Here is a 27,497-nt window from a genome sequence, read left to right as displayed (position 1 = left end):
AGTGCAGAACTCAGTTTTACCAGGCTGGCAACTTAGGCCAGTATAGTTGGAGGGGTAATGAGAGAAATTCCACCTCTGCGGTTAAGAAGGAAATATTTTGGAGTCTGGATGATTTATAAAACAAAGAGGCTGCTACAGAAACAGCTCAGAAGCATAGAATATTAGAAGTAGAAGTTCAAGAAAAGATAGATTAGTGGGAAGACAGCAGGTTAATTGGTCAAAGGTGCATAATTAATACAATTTATCACATGCCTGTGTCATTTATCACATAACCACCACATGTGCTGTGTGTGTGGATGGGTGGATGGATGTAGGTATTAGAATGTTCAAAAACATGGGTTGGTGGTGGAATTATTACATGCTGTTAGGACAAATTTACCACATTTTACATAACCAGTGCAAGTTTTGTTCTCACCAAAACAGTTCTATAAACTGTTGTTCAAGCACAAACTGTTTACCATGTGTAATCTTAAATTTTGGTGGATTTTGTGCTCTGTAACCTTGTTGGGGAATACAGGAGGAAGGTATCAGAATTCCAGCAGTCAATTTTTTCTTCATAAGTACCTTGATTTTATGGATCCAAAGCACACGTTGTTATACAGTAATTCCTCACTTAAAGTCGTCCTGGTTAACATTGTTTCATTGTTACATTGCTAATCAATTAGGGAACATGCTCATTTAAAGTTGTGCACTGCTCCCTTCTAAGTCGTTAGGCAGCTGCCTGCTTTGGCCACTGCTTGCAGGAAGAGCAGCCCATTGCAGCTAGCTGGTGGGGGCTTGTAACCAGCCCCCCAATCAGCTCCCCGCTACCCTATGTTCCCTGTGCTGCAGCCGCCCAGCAGGCTAGCAATTGCAGGCTAGCAATTGCCAGCAGTTCAGCTGTCCCTCCCCCAACTGCCATGTGCTGCTCCTGCCCCCTGCCTTGGAGCTGCTCCCAGAGACTCCTGCTTGCTGTGCAAGGGGGGAAGGGAGAGGGCTAATGTCAAGGTGTCCCCCTCCCCCTTGCTCCTGCATCCCACTTACCCCTTCTCCATATAGAGCAGGGAGGGGACACGGAGGGAGAGAGACACAGAGAGCTTGGGGCAGCAGCTGCTGTGTCAACTTCCTGATCCACTTAAAAAGACAATGCACTTAAGAGTGGGTCAGCTTACTTAAAGGGGCAGTGTGCAGCTCTATCTCCCACACACAAGGTGTGTGTCTGTCTCTGTCTGCTATGCTGTCTCCCCTTCCTTGTGTTTGTGCTGCCTTGTGTGTGAGGCTACATTAACAACAATATGTTAACCCTTGAGGGCTCAGCCGAGCACTAGTTCATCATTTAGCAACAAGGCATTCCCTGGGAAATATTCCTCCCTCTTCCACCCTCTAACTTCACCACCTCACAATCATCATAGCTGTGAACAGTATTAAATTGTTTGTTTAAAATGTATACTGTATGTATATCTATATAATATATAGTTTTTTGTCTGGTGAAAAAAAATTCCCTGGAACCTAACCCCCCCCCGCCCCGTATTTACATTAATTCTTATGGGGAAATTGGATTAGCTTAACATTGTTTTGCTTAAAGTCGCATTTTTCAAGAACATAACTACAATGTTAAGCGAGGAGTTACTGTACTCTATCTTCACAGATCAGAATTTGGAAAAGAGCATGTTACGCCTACTAAGCCATTCCTCTGCCAAGGCAGGAGTATTCGTTGGGGTATATTTTTGTAGAGCTGTCTGCAGTGCAATTTACAGTGATCTAAACCTTGTCCTGTTGCTAACATTTTTAAGGTCCACCTGACAAGATCCCACCACCAACAAGACCTCTGCCAACAGTGCCCCCACATCGTTCTGTCCCTCCAGCAGACCCTCGGAAGAATGACAGGCAGCCTAAACCGCCTCGGCCGCCCACTGCTGACAAACCTTCCTATCCTGGAGCCAAACCAAACATCTGTGATGGGAACTTCAACACTCTAGCTATTCTTCGCAGGGAAATGTTTGTTTTCAAGGTAGGACGCTGTGAATTTTTTAGTGCTACATCAAGTGTCTGCATTTCTACTTTTTTCAGGAAACAAGCTTTCATTCATCATGATTCCACTTTCGCAGCCCTCTCACAGTTAGAAAGTTCAAGAAAAGAAACTAAAGAATAAACATACAAATGGTTTAAATGTCTAGCAGAGCATTGCTGTAATGTTCTATTTCTGGAATACATTCATGTCAGCACAAGCTATAATGCCTCAAAATTTAAGGGTAAGTAAATGCAGCATTTTATGCAAAGATTAAAAAAAGCATAATTCAAGGCATGAATAGAAGCTGATAGGAATGATTTTGTTGGGAACTTAGCCACTTCCAGTCACATTGCAGTTATTGTGTCTTCAGCACACACTGCTTTACAAGGACCCTGTAATTTAACTTTATAATTAGATCAATCATTTATAAGGGATGTTTGTCATTGTGTAGTGGTTGCTTTGATACATGTTTGAGTAAAAGTCTTTGCTATAAGAACTTCCTTGCAGATGTTTTATTGTTTATTTCAATTAATCATTTTGTCTGGAGCTGCAGATATGTGGTGCATCTCATACCAACTGGACTAGCCTTTTGATGGAGAGGCTTCACTAAAGGTTCAAAGACAACAAATCTAAGCAAAGCCATTTGTTAGAAGAATGATCTAGCAGAGCACCTTGTATAATATCCAAATTGCATTGCAGGCTACAGAAATAACAGAATCATTATTCAGTCTTTTAAGTAAATTAATTTGCTGACCGTTGTTGTTATACAAATTGCCAGCAATAAGCAATAGGTAATGTTAATGTAATATATTATCTTGGAATCCACAGAGATGTCCCAAATTTGACTGAACAATGGACTAGGTGGGATTTTTGTTTTGTAAATATATGTCATGATTCTTTTTTATTTCAAAATTATACCTAGTGAGAACAGGCGCTTTCCTCCATTAAGTTTTTCTTCCAAGCCCTAGGGAAAAACATTAGCAACAGGATTAATTTGTCCTATCAGATTGACCTTCTGGTTCATAAATCCAATATTTTGCCATAGCCTTTGTCTGCTTTTCTTCTGTGCCCTGTCTTTGCAGAGATTGATAGAATACTCAACACATTTCCCCTTATGTACCCTCTCCAAAGAACCTTTTATCAGTATTCAACAGACCTTGAATTGCTTCAAGACTTCTTTAAAAATAATTTACTTATTTGCTGATTATTTTATGTTAATTAATTCAAATTATTGGGTTCTCCTCACAAGCAAAGGGCAAGAGATGAATTATTTTTCCATAAAAGACTGAGGAGTTTGTCAGTCCTTCTGAAAAAAGGAAATAACCTATCATTTGAATATTTGACTTCTCTTCAAACTTTGTGTGCCTTTCTTTTGGAAGTGCTCTACCATCAATCTTTGTGAATAAAACAAAAAGGTTAAGGAAGAATCTAATTTTCTGAAATACATTAAACAGGATATTAAAATACCTACTTCATCTCATATCATCCATCTCAAGAACAACAGAACATACTCTCATTTATTGTAGACATAATAAATACTGGCATGATCTACCACTAATACAAAATTGCATGTCTACCTAAGCCTGTACTTTCAAATAGATTCAATATAATTCCCAACTATTTTTTTCCTTTATATGTGAAAAGAAAAGTTGTAGCAGTTAAGAGAAAATCATTTTAACTCGGTTTCACTTACTATCTTAAAATCTTTTATTTACCATACATTATGAACATCAAATATGGTTTTATGTTTCAGTAATAAGCAGATTTCTATTCATGCTACTGTGCCTCAGTGACGAAACATGATAAAGCTCATTCCAACAATTCTAATAACCAGCAGAGTACATAGGTTCATATTTGTGGCCTGACTTTCCACAATGTATATGCAATTCCAGGACTTTTTACCTGCACAATGACACATGTAATATGCATAATTGTGCTTGCTCATTGCCAGTTAATTATCCAGTTGGTATGGGCAAACTAAAATACTCAATTTTTTTGTGTACTCTCAGAATTGCTTATACAAATTGGATACACTTCTGAAAATTTGGCCTTGATTGTTAGAAAGTTAAAAGTAGAACTGAGATGTAAAAGGAAACAGTCTGAGATTCACAGTGTATTTTCATAGGAAACTACAAGCAATATTAATTTCAAGGAAACAGATTTTTTGTACAGTTCAGCTACTAGAGTGTACTCAAGGGCATCAGAGTTTTTTGTTCAAGTTCATGATTTTTGTTTGAAGTTTTTAAGACCATCTTAGAAACATCAGTTTCTAATTGGATATTTCCAGAGTGAAAGTTAATAAAGCTATTTTTAAGAGAAAAGTACAATTTAAAGATTTTTTCTCATCCCTTTTAATTGAGTTTTCTCATTACTTTTACAATATAACCATTCTGCCAACTAACCGTATTTGATAGATTTGTACAGTTTTCAAAAGATGATTTCAAATAAGAGGAAGAGCTGCCCCTGCTCTGACTCAAATTATAAACACCAAAGCACAGCAGCTCACTTGTTTAAGACTTCCCACAGATCAGCAAGTGTACTTAATTTTGTGGATGAATCTTTTGAGCAACAGTGTTTAGATTTCTGGGGAGAGCAAATTACCATTCTTCAAATACACTGTGATTAGAGCCACATAAGTATATTGTTCCAAAAGGACATCTCCTCAAAACACTGGGGAACTCCCTTGCCCTTAAAATATCCCTGCCAGTTCTGTTACATGGGGGAGAAGTTTGCTATTGAGAAAAAGGGAAAACCATGTTTTAGCTAAAGGAAGTATAGGAATACCATTTATAGTTGGCTCGAAATTTGCAAAAGATCAGACTAGATGATCATGATGGTCGCGTCTGACCTTAAAGTCTATGAGTCTATAAATGAAATTTTCAATAAGTAGTTTCTTCGTGTGGACAAAGTTGATTTCTAACTTGTGGGCGTTGCTTAATCATGCTCGAAGAGCTACAAACAACAAATGGGACAGCAGAATTTTTGAGCACCAACAGTTTTTATTCAGAAGCTCTTGTTACCCCCCACAATTATGTTAACTAAGATGAGTGTTTAGCTTTCACTCTTACATTCAGTGTTTTCTTTCAGCTAATTTCCCCTCCCTATTTAGTTTGCCTCCCACAGGGATGTAGCAAATGGCTGAAAAACAAAAGAAGACAAACTGGTACTTCTCTCATGGGGAAGCTGTGCAACTTGTCATGACATTGTCCCTCTGCCTTTAATGCAGAATCTCTCTGTCACTGTGTGTAGCACTGTATATCTGTATTTCACAGTCTCATCTGCTCCTCAGTCTCAGCAGAAATCCTCTGACAGTCAGTACATCTGGGGCTCTCTGCTTCATTGAAAGGAACTTCATTTTCTCAAATAATTTGGCAAGATCCATTATTGCAGATGGTTATTTTATAAATTTCCTTCACTTCCCCTGTTCTATATCATTCATTCTGCTTTTTCAGTCTTCTGAAGCAGAGAGCCAGAGTTTAAAGCCAGTCCGGTATTTCCGATCTGTGGGATCAATGATGATCAATCACTTCAGACAAACTATTTCATAGTTAAAAAATGTTTAAGAGGACAGATCTGTCCTGGTCTTGAAATGGCTATACCATTTCATTGCTTCTCAAGGGTTCCAGATGGAGCCATCCCAGTCATTTTTTCTAACTACAGTATTACTCAGGAGAATTTCACTGCTTTTGATTTATTTGACACCATGCTTATTCCTTACCAACAAGAGTGCCTACCAGCTCTGCCTCCATCATCCTCATCGTCAGTATTGTGCTCGTTGGCCTCTTCTCAGTTTCATGAGTTTTCACAAAATCCCTGGCCTTTGTAGCAGCTCCATCTGGAAATAGGTGGTTGTGGTGATCAGGGAAGGGCACACTAGGGTTACACTTATATTTTTTGAACTTTGCCCTGCAAAAGCATATAGGGACACAGTCCTCTCCCCTCACCATGTGACAATGTTAAAAAATGGCAAAAGAAGCTGCAGAAAGTTCTGGACAAGGAACTTGATCAGAATAAGAACCACACTATTATCTGTAGTGCTATTCTGCCTCCCTCTGCTTCACTTCAGAACTTCTGGCTAGACAATTCTTCAGCCCTTCCTGCCTCTCTTAATATGACAGCTTTAAAGAAACAGTACAATTCTCCTTACATACTCCTACCTACTATAATAGTACCAGGTTCCCTGAGAGAACCTGTGGTAAGTGGTTAAAAATTCTGCTATTCCATTTGTTGTTGTGTCTTTTCAAGTGCAAGATAAGTGTAAATCCATTTAGTTAGGGAGCGAGAGAAATATCATGTACACCTAAGAAAATTATCTTCTGAAATTTTGATGCGGTGTATGGTAGAAGATGGATTTTGGGCAGGACTAAATGGGCTGTGTTTTATGATCTTATAATACCTCCTTCACAACTTGTAGAAATATGTTTTCTGACTCTTCACATCCTGAGAAACATTATAAAAAAAGCATTTATAAAGTACAAACAATATTATGCGTGGTTTTCTGGCAATTAAGTGGTAGCTGTCATTACCCCTTGACATTAGTCTAGACCTCAGTTGTATTCATATGAAACTATATGGATGTAATTAAAATTCCATTTCAGAATTGTGTATTTACATAGAGTACCCTATTAAACACAAATAAATAAAAAGAAAATCTGTCTTCCAATCTGTGGTAAACAAGTGAGGAATTCTGAAAGAAATCCACCATGAATTATAGCCTTTGGTATTATTTGGTGGTAGCAGCAGGAAAGAAATGAGTACAGGGATGGGGAAATGAATATTAAACAGAAGAAACAACAGCAATATGAGAGTGGACCTGACTGTATGTGAGAGTGGATATTTTTACAAAGGTCTCCAGGGTTGCCTATGTAACTGTTTTGTGTCACGTGGCATTGTGAATGTCTGGACTGTCAATGGCAGCCTGAGAAGGTTCAGCAGAGCGCACTTTGGGTTCCAGAAGGGGAAAACATTGAATATTTCAGCCATGAAAGAGTGAGAGCAAGAGGTCAGGATTTAGTTAAAGCTGTAGATAGAAGACTCTTGTACACTACTTTTCATTTTATTATATTGGAAAGAACACTCTGGTGGGATTCATCATTCCTTAACTCGGTAGTGAAGAGGACAGCTATAATTCAAGTAACCCCAGCTCCAATGACATTGAGGAAGTGAAGGGCAAAACAAAACTCAGCAGGGACCTTAGCCTTCAGTACATCTAAAGTAGGCAAGCATTGGAAATTAAGAGACAAGGGATGTGCCAGAAATATTGGCATCAGAATAAATGGTAAGGGATCCAGGAAACAGAAGAATAGGGTGGGACTGCATTGAAATAATGATAGACAGTAGTTAATAGTAATTATACTTATCACTTAAATAGGTTTTTTTTATTTGAAGATCTCACATCACTACCAGTATTACTCAAGCCTTTCAACACACATGTGAGACAGGTGAGAGATTAAGTGATCATCCTGCCCAGAAACAAAGCTATAGTCCAGGAAATGTCGGAGTATCCCATATCCAACTTCATGGGGATTTACCTGTGTTATCCTTTGGCCAGAACAATGAGGTTAAACCCCTACTCTTTATATTTTTAAAGTTTCATAGGACATTCACACAAGTGGCCAGGAGGTCAGTTTTATGTCTTTATGAGAGATGGCAACTCTAGCAATACCATGCCAGGTCACACTTTAGATTAAGGTTCTATTTATAAAACACTTTAAAAGGACTTATAAATGGTTAATTGATGTTATAAGAATGTCACAGTTAAGAGTGTATGTGTTATAGATGTTTATAATCAACTTATTAACTTGTTGGACTCATTAACAATCTATTACAATTGATTAACCATGTATTAAAACAACTATTTATCATTTATTAACCCTTTATAAGATATTTATAAATGTAAACTTAACATGAACTGTGAACCTATCTCCTAACACCATGATGAAACATTGGTTTAATTCTGTCTCACAAGGAAGAGTACCACCTACAAAGGCAATGAAACCACTTCCAGCAGCAGTAGCAACAGTGAGAAGATCATAGGAAGATTTATTGAGAAACTGAAAGGGCCCACAATTTATGCCTCTGTGGAGTAGATGAACAAGGCATAGGACAGACCCTGTAAAAACATTCACACTTAAGTCATTCCACTGAACTTAATGGAATTACTGAAGTGCTTAAAGAAACTATATGTGTAAATGTTTGTAGGATTGGGACTATTGTCTATAAAAGCCTTGTGAGTTAAAAATATGTATTGGTTTTAACATGCACATTAGCAAGGCCTTGTTTCTTATTTAGTTTGAAGCTAATAAACCCAACTGAAGCAAATATCTGAGACTAGATCTTTATAGAATGTAACCCAAAATACCAGAAATTTATCATTTTCATAGAGTTCATTTTTTATTATTATTTTTGTGGAAGGGTTGACGGGGTCCTCTTTCCCATACGCACTTTATCCTTGGGAGCACAGGAATACAGAAGGGCCCATTTTTTATGTATTCCAAGGATTTATGCACCTGAAAAAAATAAGCATTGAAAATCAGAAATAAAGATGTAAAATCCAGAAGCCATAACTATAACTTCAGAATAAAGCAAGTTACAGGATGCAAATTCCAGACTCAAGCTAGTGGGGAAAAAAAAAGGTGCATGTTATAAAGGTACATGTAGTTAGAATTATTCGCATTGCCAGTCATTGGTCATGTCTATTTTTTCCCTCCATTTTTCAAAGGGCCAGATCCAAAGCCTACTTAAATCAATGGAGATACTCCTGTTGACTTCAGAGGGGTTTGGAGCAGGCTCAGACAGCATATTTTACACAATTCCAAATCCATCAGACATGAAAACAGACACAGTACTACAGAGTGCTATGGAAAAGAGATTAAAATACAGACTAACTGATTTACATTACGGGCTTGATCCTGCAACCACCACTCATATGAGTCATTCAGATTTAGGTAATGCTTACATTATAAGCAACTGATGGGCCTAATCACACGTCTAGGAGTTGCAGAATCAGTTCCTTACTTTTTTCTTCATCCTTTTACAGCTCTCTACTAAAATATAGTAATTAGCTAGCATAATTTATTCTTCAGTGACCCTCCTACTTCCACAAAACTGGTGAAATTAATGAACAAACAACTTTTCTAGTTGAATACAGATCAAATTTAGAGGACAAAAAATACTGCATCCTTTGGCACCTGCTTTCTTCTAGGGGCCTAAGGGAAAGGTTTTTTTTCAAATCTTTTTTTTTTTTATTGAGTGAACTGATTAAAAATATTTTGTTGGCAGGAAAACAAAAAAGTGCAGCACTGACAAAAAAATAATTACAAAATCTCACAGCAAGGAATAATCTAAAATTACAGTGAGACATATCTTCAATTTTGTACCACCAGCAAGTGTTATCTTGTAGTATTAACAATACATTGTAATTGGGGCTACAGTCTAATGGAACCAAAGGGAATAATTGCAAAAACACTTCAAGCACAAGGCTTAATTAAAATTTCTTGTTCTACAAAATCATGGCCTTTCAACTAATTTAGGTAAACATTTTGGGAAACAATTGGAATTGCTTGTAATATAAGCTTTATCCAACGGCGGTATTAATTGTTCTGAAAATATTTGTGTAACATCAACTAAAGCTCTATATTCTAAACATTTTCAGTTTTTGCATTTGCTCTGTATTGGGGCGGAGGGGGCTTTTCAATGTGTTAGGCAATTGACAGTGCAGGTATTGTTCAACAGTGTTGAAAAGAGACACGGTTAATTTATTCCTCTGAATTATTTGTTTTCCTCTCCAGTCTCTCTCCTTTTGGAAGGATTTGGTGTCGCAAATGGTAACTTAGAGCAATATTTATATATTTGTTTTTCAAATATTAAGTGTTATTACAAATCCTATTGCCACATAGAAGAAAAACTTTATAGATATTCACCCAAATGCTAGTGGTATGTGTGTGGTTTAAACGTTTTTGAAGTTTCATCCAGTTGGAAAATTGGTGCCTTTTGGATGGGGTAATCAAAAATACATGGTATTAATGACATGGACTCGTAACCTTTCTGGAGAGCTGTGCAGACCTGCTTGGTGAAATCCTGGCCCCTTTGAAGTCAATGGCAACACTTCCATTAACTTTACGGGAGCTGGATTGCACCCATTGTTTGTGAACACGTTTAGCGTGACTGGAGCAAACACCTTTTTGAACAACGTGTATTATGTAAAATAAAACTCTGTTTTTTGCGTGTAATTTCTATGTTAAAACAAAAGCCAAGCAATGTCAAGTATTGAAAAATTAGGAAATGCCAGTTTTATGGTTGCCACACAACCTTCAGTCTGTTCGCCCTTTGTGTCTAGTTTGTGTAGTCCACTGGTCATGGGACTTGTGTAAAAGATTGGATGCATATAAACAAGGAGGCTTTCTTCCCCAGTGATCTCTCAGGGAACTCCTTCTCCATGTGGTAGCCCCTGAGGGGGATGGGATTCTCGGGTCATGTGCTGAGTGCAGTGGTGTGGTTGGAGAGTGTGAAACCTGGCCCAACCTGGCTCTTTCCCACACCCTCAATGCTCCAAGTATTCTAGCAGCTCTCAAGCATTCTCAGTAAATTGTGTGATGGTGGCAGTGCTGCTGCTGCTCCTTTGAAAGTGGTGTGGCGTGGGCCCAGCTCTTTAGAATGCTTGTGTTCAATTATTGTTTTGAAATGCTACCAGCTCTATGTATAATTACATATAATTTATAATATGAAGTACTTTGGTTCCAGTGGTTGAACAAACTTTAAGTGTTTTCACCTTTAACCTAAAATCCTCCAGATTCTTCATGAAATAGCCAGCGTAGTTGGATGGTGGTACAATATCTTTTGCAAAGCCAGCCAAACAACAGAATTAGGAACATGCAAACTTTATATATGCCGTTCTGCTGTCATCTTTGATGATATCATCACTGCTGCTAGTATAAGAACAAAGACTTAAACAAAGCAGAAACATTAATTTATTTATTTGCATTCATAAAGGTGCTCTGGTTGATAGATAAAAATTAAAAAAACAAAAACTTTTAACATTGTTTCTAGGTGTCTGGTTGGGTTTGCAAAGAAACCACTATTTTATTTTGCTAACTATGATGAACTGGATTTTCAGAAGTTTTTAAAGAAACCCACAGCTGTTCAGCTGGTTCAGTACTAGCCCAAACTTGATCAATTAGCTGTTGAATCTGTATTTTTTCTGGTCAACCACCATACAATGTTGTTCCAAATCATCCTGCACTGAATTCCATGCTCTCATGTATGGCTGGATGAACCCATGCCATTTAGATGACTAACCCTTTTTGTTTTACAGATACAGTGTGTGTGTGTGTGTGAGAGAGAGAGAGAGAGAGAGAGAGAGAGAGAGAGAACTGCTCTTAGCATTCTTTATTAATATATTTTGGATTGTATATTTAATTATTGTTGTCTATCAAACCATCAAATCTGGCCATTGTTATTACGTAATTTGAAGAGCATACCTACTAACTAGGTCAATACAAAGGGTACAACTGCAGCTTTGTTCGGAGCTGTATTTGATGTGGAATTCCGCTTGGTACTGTTTTCTGTTTGTGACACGTACTATGTGGTTTCAATCAGATTATATGGTGTCCTTGGAAATTGCTGGCCTCCTCTGAGCTCTGTTGCTTGCCCCTTTTCCCCAGTTGGAGATATTGCACAGGTTTCAGTTGTCCTTCAAAGTCTTTGAATGGTTTCTTCTTGCATTCTTGGGAGTGTTGTGTCAGCCCAGTTATTTTCACAAATATTCAATATATATTTAGATATACAGATATGTACATATTTGTGTATATAGTAAAATATGAAACTCCTATTAACATCAGTAATATATTACATGAACATTAACATTAATAGCACATAATAATAACAGCAATTTCTAGGCTGACAAGGCCATTACATAGAAAATAGTGAACATTGTCTTACCTGCCTGCATCTGTGAAAGTATATTTCCAAGTGCCCCTTCCATAGTGTGCCATGAATGTCTCAATAACCAGATATTTTTTCTATGTATAACTTGCTGCCATCAAGGCCATTCTATAACAGCTGGATTTACCACTTTCCCCAGTGCCCTCCAGTAGGAGTTTGAGCAGGGATAAGCGGCTTTGAGCTCCATCTGAGTCCAAAGTGAGTTCTGCCAGCGGAGGCTGGCTGGGGCTTTGTCAGTTTTATTCCCTGATATCTTTGCCCAGCCTGCCATACTAGCTAAATCAGAATAATGGCGGTTTGCTTTACCTGTCTGCCCATATCATTTGTTTCACTCGTAGTGTGATGCTTTACCTCCGGCATGAGCCTGCTACTTTCTTTAACTATTACTACAAATGTCTCTGAGTCATAACCCTCTCTGTGATGACTCAGACACATTTGCAAGTCAAGTAGGCCTGAGGAGTGCAAACCTGTTCTATGTTTATATGAGCTTGTGTCTGTTACTTGGTCAAAGTCATTTTTTCAAATATAAAGACTGATTTACAGTGGCACATAGGCTGTGGACCTGGGTGGCAAAAGGTTCATCCAAAGAGTGGGAGAAGACATGCACCGCAACATAAGCTGTTTCACCAATGGTCCAAGCCCCGGCTGGGGGAATTCAGAAAATAGTCTTTTCACCCAAGAAAGAGCTGTGATAAATGAAAGTTAATGTGAATGTGACACATTACTGGTGCAGGGTTTGCTGCAACAAACCTATGGAAGGAACGCAGTGGAGCAGACCTTCTGATTCTCCAGAGGGTTGTCAGTATGCCTTAGTTGGCAGCACTCTCATTTTTGACCAGAAAAAAGATTCCTGTTATAGGCCCTTTACTAATATGAGCCCTGCCAGTGCAGAGTAGTTCTAGGGAGAGTTGTGCAATTAGGGGCTGTGTCTCTCTGAAAGCTTTTTTATGCTGATGTCCTTCTAGCTTTTCTTTTCCTATCTTTATCTTTTCTGCACAGGTTTTCAAATGCTTTTGACACTTTTCATCGAGAGAGAAGGATAATCTCAGTATCCTGGCTAATCTTTTTCTCCCTAAAGAGGTTGTAATGTACTGTTTTATTTGAAGAAAGTACAACATAGGATATCAAATTTGATTTGTGGAATGAAGGCCTAATTTTTGAGACAAGAGTAATGACAGTAGGATTTATCCAGTTTTGAGACACGATTAAGAGGCAAGATGATTGTTGTATTTAAACCAGCAATTAACTTGAAGGTCTGAATCTAGTGTATGTTCAATGCACCTCTGGTGGATTCATCACTGAATTTTGTCTGCTGGTTAGATCATTAGCGTCCCCAGCTTGGGCCAGGTACTGATCGGGAGTGCAACATGAACACTGATCTGTACCTCCCCCTTCCCCTCCCCCCCCACTCCCCAACCCTACAGGCCTGACTGAGATTATAGGATAAACTAGATATCCCAGAAAGCTCCCCTGGAACGGGATGTGATGGCACAAGGGGTCTGTACTCCATCAGTACCCAAAAATGGAGGTGTAGATTGGGGAGAGGATAAGGCCAGATTGGCCAAGGGCCGGAACAGATTCAGCACATAGCCCAGGAAGTTTGCAAGAGCAGATCTCCTATAAAGCCATAGCCACAGATTAAAGCTGTCTTCCCCTGATAGAACCCCCAAAGGGTGGCAGTCTAAACATCACCCTGTTTCCCACTGAGGTGGTTGGGAACAGATGGGTCCATTTCACAACACCCTTTACCAGCAAAGCCCAATAAAAAAGAGAAAAAGTTGTACACCAGAGGTATGTATATAACTGATCTGAGGAGGTGGTTTCTACAATGGTGAATACAGGTGAAATGGGCATCCTTTTGAAATGGTGAAGGAAAATAAGAATATTTGTAAACAAAAATTGAATAACTTCATTTGACTTGACTGATTAAAAGTGTACATTGAGGGTCCATGACAGTCATTTATGCAATACATGCTTTTTCACCAGAAGGGATGAAGGGAGGGTTATATGTTTCCCTGGACGGGAACAGCTTTGGAAAGTGTTTTAAAATACTTTGATTATGAAATTCACAGCAGAAATTTGAATTATCTTCTACAAACTACTGATATTTATAGACAAGCCAGTCTAGTCCATCTTGAGTAAATTAAATACTGTAAGAGATAATCCAGATAATTTGTATTCTCCTGGAGTGAAAATTTAACCAAATTGCTAAAGGAAAAAAAGGTGTTAAATTAAAAATCTTCCTAAAAATTATAAAAGAAAGAAAAATTCCTAGTGAAGAAAATTGATGAAAATAGAGAATTTCTTGTAAAATAGGATAATAGACACATTGCCACAAAAAGAAACTCCAAATAGTGAAAGAGTAACTTCAAAAATCAAAGAACATGTGACCAGACAATACTGGGAGTTTACTGAAAATGCTAAAGACTTTTTACCAACTTTTTTATCCTGATTCTTTCATAAGATTCCTCTGAGCTATTGTAGCCAATCATTTGTGGTAGCTAACAAAGATCATTATTTACTCAAAATTGATATTTAATAATTAATAACTGTACTTAAAATGTATAATCATTTCACAGTTCTTGTGCCCAGTGGCCTGGCTTCTCACTCCTATTCTCCTACTTGAAATTGTTGGCCATGAAGCATGTGAGAAGATGCTCTATGCAGGCTACTCCACCATCCCATAGAAATTAAGTGGAAATGATAGTCCTTTTGTAGTATTTGTTTTTTAATCGTTCTCTGGAATTCAACAGGTAATTACTTTGTTGTAAGGAATTCTTTAGGAAATTAAAAAAAAAACCCTGTGAATAGGAGATTATTCTCTGTTATATTATAAAGGTGTTTACATTAATTGTAGCTGCATCCTATTGATTTCATCTGTGTTAAACTACATAGAGCTTTTCGGAACAGGGTAACCTTCAGTCACACTCCCGCATAGGCGGCAGGTTTGTATAATTTTTGGTGGGACCCAAAATGGTGGTGCCCCCCGCTCCCGCCCTGTAAGCCGATATAAAATGAAGCTACAACGCGTCAGTGCCACAAGATTACAAGGGTCAATTAAAAGTGGAAAGTCAGAAGCAGCACTTGCCTACTTCAATATACAGTATTATATTTTCTTGCACCTGTTGTGATGAAGTGGGAATGTTCTTAATATTTTCTCTGAATACTGTGTGGGTGCCTCAGTTTTCCCTGCAAGATGCCAACTGAAGGTGTTGGGGACAAAGAGATCAGGTTGCCTCCCTGTCCAGAAGAGACACAGAGGCCAGAGGAGCGAGTGTCAGTTTGGAGCTGGCTGGGGAAATGGGGAGAGACCCAGAACTTGGTTCTGTGCTCCCCACCCCCCAAGATGGACCTGACAGAGGGGTTCTGTTTTCTGTACCAACAAGCTCTGTTTAAACTGTGTTCCCGTCATCTAATAAACCTTCTGTTTTACTGTCTGGCTGAGAGTCACATCTGACTGCGGAGTTGGGGTGCAGGGACCTCTGGTTGCCCCAGGACCAGCCTGGGCAGACTCGCTGTGGAAAGTGCATCATGTGGAAGGGCATGCTGAATGCTCCGAGGTCAGACCCAGGAAGGTGTAAGCTTCTTGCCCTGGAGACAGTATGCTCCAAGAGAGGAGGCTCCCCCAGAGTCCTGACTGGCTTTGTATGGAGTTGTTCCAAAGCATCACAGCATCCCCTTCCACACCGTGCACTTCCCAGAAGTCCGCACAGGCACTGACACTCCCTCCTCCGGCCTTTGTCTCTTTTCCAGGCATTAGGAGGCCACCCGATCTCTCTGTTCTCCAACACCTTCAGTTGGCACCTTGCAGGGGAAACTGATTTGGGAGAAATGAAGTAAAAGCTGCCCAAACCGAGCTTGAGCACTCCTGAATTTTGAGGTGTTCAAATCTGGAAGGCAGGTGCTGGGGGTGGGAGAGGGCTGTGGGCTCCATGGGGGAGCATGGCAGCAACTGTCTGGAGCTGCACAGAGCCAGACACGCTGGTCTGAGTGGCACAGTAAGCGGTTTGGGGGTTGGAGAAGGGATAGGGGGTTCCGGGGGGCAGTCAAGGGACAAGGAGCAGGGGGGGTTGGATGGGGCAGAGGTTCGGAGGGGCAGTCAGGGGACAGGCAGCAATTGGATAGGCATGGGAGTCCAGGAGGTTTATCAGGGGACAGGTAGGAGGGTCCTGGGGGGAAGTTGGGTGGGGTCTCAGGAGGGGGCAGTTGGGGACAAGGAGAAGGGAGGCTTAGATAGGGGCTGGGGTCCCAAGGGGCAGTTAGGGGCAGGGGTCTCGGGAGGGGGTAATCGGGGGACAAGGACTAGTGGTGCTTAGATAGGGGGTGCGGGTCCTGGGGGGCAGTTGGGGCAGGGGTCTGGGGAGGGGGCAATCAGCGGCCAGGGGCTAGGATTCAAAGGGCTCTGGGCTGCTGGCAGCCGTGGGGAGCCCAGAGCCCTTTAAATCCCAGCCGCGGCCGGGAGTCAGAGGACTCTGGGCTGCCTGCAACCGCGGGGAGCCCAGAGCCCTTTAAATCTCAGCCGCGGCCGGGAGTCAGAGGGCTCTGCGCTGCCCGCTGCGGTGGGGAGCCCAGAGCCCTTTAAATCCCAGCTGCGGGATTTAAAGGGCTCTGGGCTCCCAGCGGCTGCCGGCAGCCCAGAGCACGGGAGAAACCTAGCTCCAAATATTGCTGGAGCAGAGCCCCTGACTGTGAATATTTCTGGGGCTAAAGCCCCAGGAGCCCATATAAGTTGGCGCCCATGCACTCCCGAGCATGAGAACAGCTGCACAGCATTAGATCCCCTAGCTCCACCCTGTATGCTGCCATTCAGTGAGCTCCCAGACCCCTGCTGCCTGCTCCATTGTGTATTGCTCATGGGCAAAAGTTTCAAATATGGGCTCTTACATTGCATCTTCATGTGCATATGCAAAACCTCCCACAAGAGATTCAGTTTCACAGAGAGATATTATTTAGGTGTCTGGTTACCCATTTTATGCCCATCTGCAAGCTTCATGCTTGAACAAGTTGTGGCTTCATCATAGGCATCACTGTTAAATTATATTGGCCCTCAATATATCTTATACTTTAGTAAGGCCCTTTATTCAAGACCAGGATAAAGTTTTCCCATTTTAATTGAGGAAGTGTTATATATTTCTAGTATAGATGTGCCCAGTTCAGCTACCTTTCCTCATGCTGAATGCCATGTTACTTGAGGAACAATCCCAGGTAAATGCATGAAATCATGAACATGTATGTGTATAGGTGGCAGAATTGGGCTCAGTGAAATTTGCAGCATCTCTTATGTAAAAAGGCAATCACTGTGTTTGGAAATAAACAGTCAACTCCTCTGAAAACTTCTGATATTCATGTTGATGAAGTGTTGTATCTTGTACTATAGGTGAATGGGCCATCATCTATAGAGCCGTAGAGGAAATAGGAACATTCCAGAAACTCTTTGCTGCTAGTCTAGATATTTCTGCCTTCAATGTGTCTCTGTTGTGTCTGTCTGGTTGTTCATGTTGAATGGTCAGCGTGGGGCAATTGAAGCATTTTATTGAGATTTAGTCATTTAAATTATTTGAAAAAAACAAGGGTTAAAAATTTAATTACCTTGTGGGGGTGGAGAACACACACAACAAGCTAGTTACTAAAAATAGAAGAGAGATTTACATAGCTGGCAAAAATAAAACTTGGTGGGATGATTCTCACAACTGGGACATTAGCAATAATGTGCTCTGATACCAACGTGGTAAGTAGAGAAGTGATAGCACTGATGAGTAGTCTCTGGCTGTAGGAGGTCTGTAATATTGTCAGACCTCAGAAACTAAGCAGTTACGCTGAGTGAGTTCTTGTAGGCAAGACCTTTTGGGAAGAGCCAGCTGTTGCTGGAAGTATTGTTAATGATGCAGTAGGTGAGAATCTTCTGAATCAGGATTGAACCAGCATGTTGCTGGGGCCCACTGTACTGCTGACTTTCAAATAAGATGCAAAATGCAGTAGCAACTGCCCAAAGAAAGAAGCTGTGGCATGTTTTGCAGGTATTCTGCATAACTAATATCCCCTTGCAGTTTCAGCTGGATATAGCACTTTTACTTTCTCTCCTAAAATATTTTGTAATATTGCTGGGAGGCCTGCATATCAGTGATCAGTGAAAATATTTCTACTACAGTTTGTAAAACACTTTGGAATCTTTTTGGATAAAAAGTGCTACAGTGTATAAATGTCATTGATACAGTCTATGTAGAAAAAATAACCAGCAAGGATAGGTGGAAATGTGTCAAAAATATTTACAAAAGCTGTGATACAATTTGATAATGAAGACAATATCAGCTAAATATTCTGAGTAACATACAAGGAATTTAAAACAAAGGATGAATTACAATGGACATTTGTTGTAGATTCCAGGTCTGGAGCAAAGGGAGGATAAAATATTATTAAGGAGCACACCTCTCAGAACATGTTCCTAAATGAATTAATGGCAAGTAAAAAAATCTAAGTAGAGTCGATTGATAAATTTAGTAGAAAATAATGAGTGATGTACCCTTTTACTTTAGAAGTGTTTGGATTATGATACATTTCTCTGGAAATATGCCACTGTTAAAACCATTAATTTATCTGACATTTCTGTACGAAAAAGTGCTGGGAATATTTTCCTTAAAAATATATATATATATTTTTAATGACCACTTCTGGATGTTGTTCTAAGCATAGGACGTGATTTTCAGCTTATTATGCACATTACTTTGTGTATCTCATTTATACATCTAAATATGCAATGTGAACAGGCAACTCAGGTATCTGTGCACACTTACAGCCAATCAGATGCCCAAATTTCCATATGCATCAGTAAATATACAGATTGCACAGCGTACTTTATTTTATACATTAGGCACAGCTAACGTAGGCTCAAATTTAGAAAATATGCTTTGTTATATACAATATATTTAACAAAAGTAAAATCTCACACCCAAAATCCAATCTCTTATTCTGAAAAGATTATTTGTGTGATGTCCTTTTAATCTTGCTGATTCTCAAAAAAGTGAAAACAAACCAAACTGAACAAATAATTTTGTCTTGCAGATGTGACAGGTGTACAAACAAAAGATAATATATGGAATATTTTCTAAATATGTGTGGGTGTATCAAGAGCTTAGTTGAAGAATTACATATTTCCTGAAAATTTTGTTTGCCAGAAGCTTTACAGCCCTCTGTGTATTATATATAAATGTAGGTGTCCTAGATGAAGCATACATGATAATATATATTTAGGGATTGCCATATGGTAGAAAATATAGTATTAGGATGGTTCATTCTGAATATAAATGAAATAGAAATTTCTGTTCACTTTCCATTGGATCAGAACCCACTGTTACAGGTGTGAAGCATGCTTTAGTAAAAATCCCCTGTTAACTGAAATAACTCGCATCCCAAGAATTTTAAATTCCAAACACAAACACAAAAAAAGCAGGAACTTTTGAAAATCTATGATTGGCATGGATAGCAGGTGATGGACAAATGTTTACTCCCCCAGCTAGTCCTAAAAATACTGTCCATACAGATTTTATAAGATGTCCACATCATAGGCTCATCTAATAATATTCAGTAATTATTATCCTAAAATCAGCAGCAATATTTCCTTTCCCAACCACGGTGTCTAAAGGAGAGGGAGATCAGTTTTTCTGGGGTAGGCCTGTCTACTGCAGCAGGTGTTCTCCACCAGGCAGAAGCCACAGATAGCGTAGAACCAGAAAAGTGTTTGGAGTTGGGAAGCCTAGGATTTTGGTATCCATTGGGGTCTGGTCACTTTCATTATTTCCCCTGTGAAGTCAATTGGTCAGTTTTTGTTTATTCACAGACTTACAAATGCCTCCTGGTCTTTGCAGCTGCTGAGGTTATTCCCTATTTCTAAATGGAAGTAGTCTCTCCCTAGTACTCTACGGGGTGGAGTCTTTGTGTTTGCTCAGCCCAGTAAACATATAATACTTGCCAGGTATGCTCATGGAAAAGTCATAATACAACATGGGTTTCTCCTCAGTTAATTACATGTCACTCACACAGGAAAGGATCTGAAAAGATTTATAACAGAATCCAAAGATGGTGGGGAAAGGATGGAGTCCTTACATGCACCAGACCAGCAATTTGAAGTATGGAATGGAGCAAAAACTTTTGGGAGGCTGTGCTAATTATGCCATAACATAGCAGGCACCTAGTTACAATATAATTTCCTATAGTCACATGCTCATGCATTTCCAAAACTTTCATCTCAGGACTGAAATTTTCTAAACTCAATCTCTACTTGATGGCAGGGCCAGATTTCCAGTAAGGCACAGCCAGTAAGGGACACGGCCTTCTAGGGGTGCCTAAAAGTTAAAAGTTGGCTGAAAGTTTCATTTTCTACGGAAAACACAAAGGCAGATGTAGCCAGTGTCGGGAGGAGGAAGGGGAAAGGTCTGAAGATGCTGTGCCTAGGGGCATGTAAATCCGGCCCTGCTTGACGGTGTTCGTTTGTTTAGAAAAATACTAAGAGATAAACAATTTATAAAACTGTTATTTAAAAAAACCCACCTCTGCTGACCAGAAGCCAGATCTGGAGATGGTGTGCAGGACCCATCTGCAGTCTTGCACAGCTTTCATATTAGGGAAGGTTATGGATAGTTTTAGTGGGGCTGCGCTCCTGGCCATTTGGGCTAAAAAGCAGACCTACTTGCTGATATCCAGTGAGTCTTCAATATCCCTAGGACTTCGTTCTAATGATTGTCCCAACTTTTCCTAAATCTCTTACATACTGCTGAAGACTAAGCACCCTCAATGTGAGAAAATTACAGAAAGAGGTGAGCGATGCAGGGGAGAAAGCCAAATAAAAACAAAGAAAACAACCCGATGAGGTGAAATAATGAGGTGGGATAGAGAGCCAATGGAGAAAGCAGTGAGGAAGAACCGGGAAAGTGATGAAGAGAGAACCAGCAAGTGAGGAGAGAGGACCAAAGAGAGGTGGGGAAAGAAAGGGACACAGAGGCAAGGAGAGAGACAACACAGAATGCAGGGCACAGGGAAGTGCACAGAATAGAGAGTAGATACTGTTCTGGAAAAAAAAACAGCCCACTTTTTAATGAAGAAAATAAGAGGCAGGACAGAAAATAAATAAAAGGGGAGCGGGAAGCAGAGAACAAGATGGTGAAAGGAATGTACAACCATGTATTTTGGACCCAATATCATATATCACTAGAAGTGGAAAAACTGGAATGTGACTAGCACAATGTTTTATTGCAGTTACTATAAAGAGGTTTCCAGGGGATTGTTAAAATTATGGCTAATTGAGGATTCTTTGAAACTTGCTGTATACAGAAGGCTCTCATGTTGAAACTTCAGTAATATTGTCTTCTAGGGTGACCAGATGTTAAGGGGAAAATATCAGTAAAACCACAGGGAGGACGGGTTGGGTTTTTTTTTTTTACACTCACCCGTCCGGGAGTTCGGCGGCAATTCAGCGGAGAGCCCTTCAGTCGTGGACGGTCTTCGGCGGTATTTCGGCGGAGGGTAATAAACCTTGCCACCAAAGACAGAAGCACCTGCCACTGAAATACCACCAAAGACCGTCCGCGACTGAAGGACTCTCCACCGAATTGCCGCTGAAGACCAGGAAACAAAATATTGGGACAAATGGCGTCCCGACCGTACTCTGGTTGGGACGCAGGACAAACTTCTCAAAATCAGGACCATCCCGATTTTATCGGGACGTCTGGTCACCCTATTGTCTTCTATTACATCCTCATCTTCCTGGCTTACAAAATAGAAATCAGCTATTCAGACTTCGGATGACCAGGAGTGTGTGCTACCATTATGCCTCTTTTGGAGCTTATAAAAGTGATGTCTACAAGAGATTTAAAATGCAACAAAAAAAGTTTCTTTTGTTCTTAGAAAGAGGCAGGCAGTCACAGTGGAGCTGGATTACCACATTCCTTTCACAAAAAGCTTCACTTGTTCAGATTTTCTCTAGTCTTTGAACCCTGCTTTCCTTATCTCAGTTGCTCATTTTTAAACCGTATGTCTCTACAATTGCTCTCAAGAACACGATACATGTCCAGGTTAAGCAGTGAGAAAGAATTTTGTATAAATTTCAAATGTGCGAAGGAGGCAATATGGTCTAATGATTGGGGTATGGAACGGGAATCCAAAAAAACCCTTGGCTTCTAATGTAAACTAAGTTACTGAATTCCATTTTTGTCCTTGGAAAAATCAGGTGATTTCCCTATACCTCAGTCAGCTCAGGTAGAAAAGCAGGTAAAAGAATGGACCTTACTGACAATCCTATACTGTTCCTGAACAGACCTTTCCTGGATAAAATCATTTAATAACATTTGTGCTTGAAGGAGCTATTTACCCCAATCATCTCTTCGCATATAACACCAGTAGTTTCTCTGCTGCTAGTGTCATGTTAACACAAGCACAACACAAGGTGGTTGCTAGGAATATAAGCAAATCTAAAACAGATCATGTATTTTATGTGTTAACATTTATAAGAAGACTGCTTCAGTATCTGATTGGTTTCCACTGCTGAATAGTCGTTTTCAGGCGGAAATGTAACTAATGCTATTAATGGACTGCAATGGGAATCAATTCAGTGTTTGTGGGAGTTTATGGCAATTTTCTGGATGCCGTATTTACATCCAGTTTTCTTTTGAATGAATTTGGGCATTTAGTCCCTGCAGCTAAACTATCAGGATCAGATAAGAAGAGATGCTGTGCTCTTCCTGAGAGATGCTGAGTGCCCTGAATTCTCACCTCACAGGGCTTGCCCCTCACTTACTAACCTACCATACACATTCTGCTGTCTCAGACGTGTTGGAAGAGCTGTACTGTTTTTCAATCACCACGGTTTAGATACATCCTGTGGAATCAACTGTACATTGATTTGTTAACGAACTGATACTAGTTACAATTATATTAAAGTACTTTAGAGTGTATAAATGAGTCTTACTTGTTCTGAGGGTACATCTACACTGCAGCTGAGAGTGTGCTTCCCTGCGTGGGTGCACTAGCTCTGCTTCGACTTACCTCCCGTCCTCATGGTGTGAGATCGAAGGCCGCGGCTCCCCCATCGACTCCGCTTCCACCTCTCGCCCTGGTGGAGTTCCAGAGTTGACGGGAGCGCATTCGAGGATGAGACATGATATATCAATCCCCGATAGATCGATTGCTACCCGCCGATCTGGCGGGTAGTCTGGACGTACCCTTAGTGTGCTAGATTGAGCAGAGAGAGTACATTTCCCACACTGGGAAGCATACTCCCAACTGCAGTGTAGACATACTGTCAGTGTGAAACAGCTTTACAATAAAGTGACTTGAAAAGGGTACCATGAACTCTTAAATTTCATTGTTGCCTAAATTGAATTAAATTGGGTGATATCTAGAATGTCATGTGCATTTTATAAGATAAAGCAAGGCCTGATCCTGATTTCATTGGAATCAATTGGTTCCTTGCTGTTTACTTCCTTGGGAGTAGGAGCAGGCTTTAAATTCTGAATGAGATTAAAAAGAGAACCACAAAAAACCCCACCCAAAACAGTGAAATCGTCAAATAAATGAATTGTTTTTTTATTTAAATCCTCTAGGCTCTTATGGTGTTCTCTTCTGCCCCAGGAAAATTATTTTGCAGGCTAGTTACTCAAAAGCATTTTCTTTCATATTCTTATTCCATGCTTCATTGCCTTTTAGAGTATAATACTAAAAGTTCAGAACTTGCAATATGGAAAACAGAAGTTATCAAAAGAAATGTCTGAGAGGCTGAAATGATTAACAGCAAAGCCTTAACACTACAGGTCCATAGGACCAAGACTACCACCACAGAAATCTATTGGTGAAATTCCTGTTAACTGTAGTAAGCACAGGATCAGGACCATAAAGAGGAAAATGACAGAAAAAAAATATGACCCTGAAAAATAGGAGGCTGCTAGATTTTTAATTTAACATTGTTTGCATTATATTAATAACTCACTTGCAAAGTACAGGAAGCAATTCAATAATTGTGTTTTGCTCTGCAGGAGGATAAGGGCCTTCATTCTTTCATTAGTCCCATTGGTGCCCTGAAAGCACAGTCTCTGCAGGGGCTGTCTTCCAGGGGCTCCTCCATCCACAACTGGGTTTTCTCCTATCCCCTTAAGGGAATGACGTAAAGAGCACAATGTATTAAGCCTTCAGCTTTGTTAACTTGCCCTGGTTTCTGTTGTCTATGTCAAATAGGGAGAATCCAGAAGAGTTCAGTCTGCTTCCTCAGCACAGCATGCCCCCTCCAGCTCTGCAAAGCCCAGGGGAGGAGCGTGCATGGGGTCAGGGGAGAATGCTGCAGTGGCAAACTCCACCTTCCATTGGCATAGGCTCCCCTATGCTCAAGGCGAGAAGTGGATGCTGGGGGAGCATGTGGCCATGTATGAAATATATATGTTTAGTGTAAGGTAATATTAAATAATATGGTTTGGAACTCAGCAGTTGACTAATAGCAATACTATACAAGAGTTCAGGACAAGAAGTGAAGAATGCTGCATTGAGTTGATATTACTGGGGGAATCTAAATAGGCAAAATTAAATTACCCAAATTTGGCCAGGGTACTGGAGTGAAACCTTTGCTCTTACGAAAAATGCCCTTAATAGCTGCAAATAATCAGTATCGGAGGTTTGCATCTTACCTGAATGAAGCTACCTCTGGCAGCACTTCAGCATCATGCTGGAGCACTGGCTCAGTCCTATCTCAGATGGAAGAGTATCCCTACTGAATCACAGCGTTACTCCTGAGGTAGTCTGTGTTTTCCCTGAATGTCTCATCATCATCCATCATTCATGCCCGTCACCCCAACCGGGGTATGGGCCGCCAACCACAGATCTCCATAGTCTTCATCTGGGCCCATCATTTAGCTGGTCTGGTTATATAGCCATGACACACCCAACTAATCTCCAGAGCCTACCCTGCTTAGTGTTTGAGCTTAGCACATAGAGGACATACAGCATAGCTGCAAGACAATAAAAAAAATTGTGATATAAACCATACAGCTTGTTGATGAGTAGGATCATGATTGGTATTTTAATAAATATTTCTCTCAATTTTATATAATTGGTCCAGTGGTAAACAGGGGAAGTTGAAAACATCAGCCAAAAATAAACTGGTGACATGATTCTATGTCTAGTTGACTGCTTTTGTTTATTTCATAACAAATAATTTCAAAGTCGATAATTGACAGAACAAATGTTACAGTATTTTAGCCCTAAAGTTTCAATGATCTAAATGTATTGCAATCCGTTTTTGATTTAATGCTTTCCGTGTGTTATTTGGATGGAGACAACTTTGTTCATTATTGACAGTTTATTACTCCTTGGCTGATATTTTCAGGATTATGCTGCTGTTTTCCCTGCAATCATATTGGCAACATACTTGGCAAAGCTTCCATTGACTTAACTGGGTCCATTTTTGTGTGGCACTTTGTATTAGTGTATACACATGTTCTTCTGTCTGTTTGGTGCTGCTGATGGATATTCATAATTATTATCATTTATTGTGACAGTCACATACTATTAAGAATATTGCATATGTTTATTATAATTGTAATACAACATGTAAGTAATTTGCATGGGAGATGGCTTGGTGACTGCCTCCATCCTACTGTGCATATTCATAGCACCCCAGCGGAGCAGCACAAGACCTGTTTGTAACACTGACAGACCCTAGTCGTCGTCGGGCAGGATAGAACTGGGGACCTCTAGAGCTTAGTGCATGAGCCTCTACAGCACGAACTAAAAGCTAACTGCTTCTTAGCCAAGGTTGTAGAGCAGACTCATTGTATCTCTCTCTAAGTGGTCTCAGTGCCACTAGATGAGACGGAACACCACACCCAGGAGGTGTGTGGGTTACAGATGCACCACTGAAATTCACCTTAAGCTTTATTTTAAAGGGTGAACTTTATCCAGAGTGCTCAAAAAGGGCTGTTGCAGTCAGCACATTTGGATTAGCCTCTAGACCATCAGAGGTGACAAGCAGGTATTGAACAAAATTAGTGGTAAAATCAAATGCATCTTCTCTCTCCCTCGATGCTGGTGTACTGTGTGCCTGTGAACTGATTTTTTTTCGGTGGGCCAAATATCATGCAAGTCACATGAAAGAGCATCACAGAATGAAGAATATGCATCAGTCAAACAAGGACAAGGCCTTATGTCTTCTTTTTCTGTGTGTTAAACCTCAGGCACTGCTCTCTGGAACTGAAAGACTAGCAAATCTGAGAGAATAATTTTAGCTTTGTGAGTCTTGAAAATCATTCTGAGCCCTGTTCACTGTGCTGGTAGTGAACACATTTTTCTTAATTTGGTATTAAGTAAACTTCCCCTCTGCTCCTGCGTAACAAGTCTTTTTACTGAACGCCAGTAGCTACAAAAGTTGGTGCTCTAAAGATTTCCAACTGTCTTTCTGTCCCCCAAGTCTATGCGCATGTTTTTAATGTCTATTGCATTTGGTAGTTTTCCTATTACTGTAATTCAGGGTACAATTCATAGTTACACAGTTATAGATTAGGTATAAAAAATAAAGGGCAAATCTCCACAGATTTTACAGTACATTAATGTTCTACCGTTGGCATTGGTTATTGGTAGAGGAGAAGGAGAAAACGATGTGCTGAAAGGCAAAAAAGGTCCATTAATTTGCCCTGAAAACTCAACTGGATTTTTTATTACAGCGGAATTGAAAGAACTGCAAATTGCTTTTATTTCTCCTCAGCATCAGCATTGTTATGAGTCTCTAAAGGAATGTGAAGGACAGTTTAGGGTCAGCATAAAGACCTCCATTGAAATAAAATATTCATAGCAATACAGATTAGTGAGCTCATTTTTAAAAATGAGAAGATAGCGATATTTGTAGGTGGCAAATGGACATAGTCAAAAAGAAGACAGCAAACGCATTTGGAAATGTTTTAAAAAAAGAGTTCAGTAAAGCTCTAGACTTAATGTTCATAAAGTTAAATAATAAGAAGAATGTGCCCTTCCTGTGATACCTCCTAAAAAGATAACATTTCACCAGTGGTCTTTGAGACACTACCTTTTGCCTGTTCTAAGGATAGGAGGAAACTCAGGTATCTAATAACATTGTGTGGGAACCACTGAGAAATACTGATTTGAATGGTGAGCACTATAATCTAACACCTTTCATCTCACAGGTTTTCACAGCTGTTTACAAACAATTCTCACAATACTCTAGAGAGGTAAGAATGTTATTAACATAGCCAATACATAGATAAAGAAATTGAGCCACATAGTGGTCAATTGACTTGCCTCAAGTCACATAATAAATCAGTGGCAGATTTGACAATGGAATCTTGTTTTACTGATTCATATTCCCTATTTCTAAGTATCAGGGTACACAGAAACAGATTAAGGTTATTTAGTCCATCCTCTGCCAGTGCAGGATGGTTAGCATATAATGTCTTTGTCTCAGTCTACTTTTGAGTAACTAGCCATAAGGCTTTACTCTCTTTCCTCAAAAGAATATTATAGACTTTAACCACCCTTATGGATAGAACATTTGCCCTAATGTTCAATTGCAATGTCTCAT

At 39.9% G+C, this 27,497-nt stretch overlaps 1 protein-coding gene across 8 annotated transcripts in view; it reads left to right on the top strand.

Moving 5' to 3' along the window:
* Nucleotides 1-27,497, top strand: part of MMP16 (matrix metallopeptidase 16) — a 290,712-nt gene that overhangs the window by 228,477 nt on the left and 34,738 nt on the right. For all 8 annotated transcript variants that reach the window (XR_005595084.1, XM_039527480.1, XM_039527479.1 and 5 more), the window contains one exon: nucleotides 1,773-1,990. Coding sequence is in view for 7 of the 8 variants with exons in the window: in XM_039527480.1 (XP_039383414.1) it covers nucleotides 1,773-1,990 (218 nt within the window). In the remaining variant the exon portion in view is untranslated. The remainder of the gene's footprint in view (nucleotides 1-1,772; nucleotides 1,991-27,497) is intronic.

Source organism: Mauremys reevesii, linkage group 2, assembly GCF_016161935.1.
Source record: "Mauremys reevesii isolate NIE-2019 linkage group 2, ASM1616193v1, whole genome shotgun sequence".
In the NCBI taxonomy this organism is placed as follows: domain Eukaryota; kingdom Metazoa; phylum Chordata; order Testudines; family Geoemydidae; genus Mauremys; species Mauremys reevesii.
Note: the sequence above shows the minus strand (reverse complement) of the source record. Positions and strands in the feature narration are given on the sequence as shown.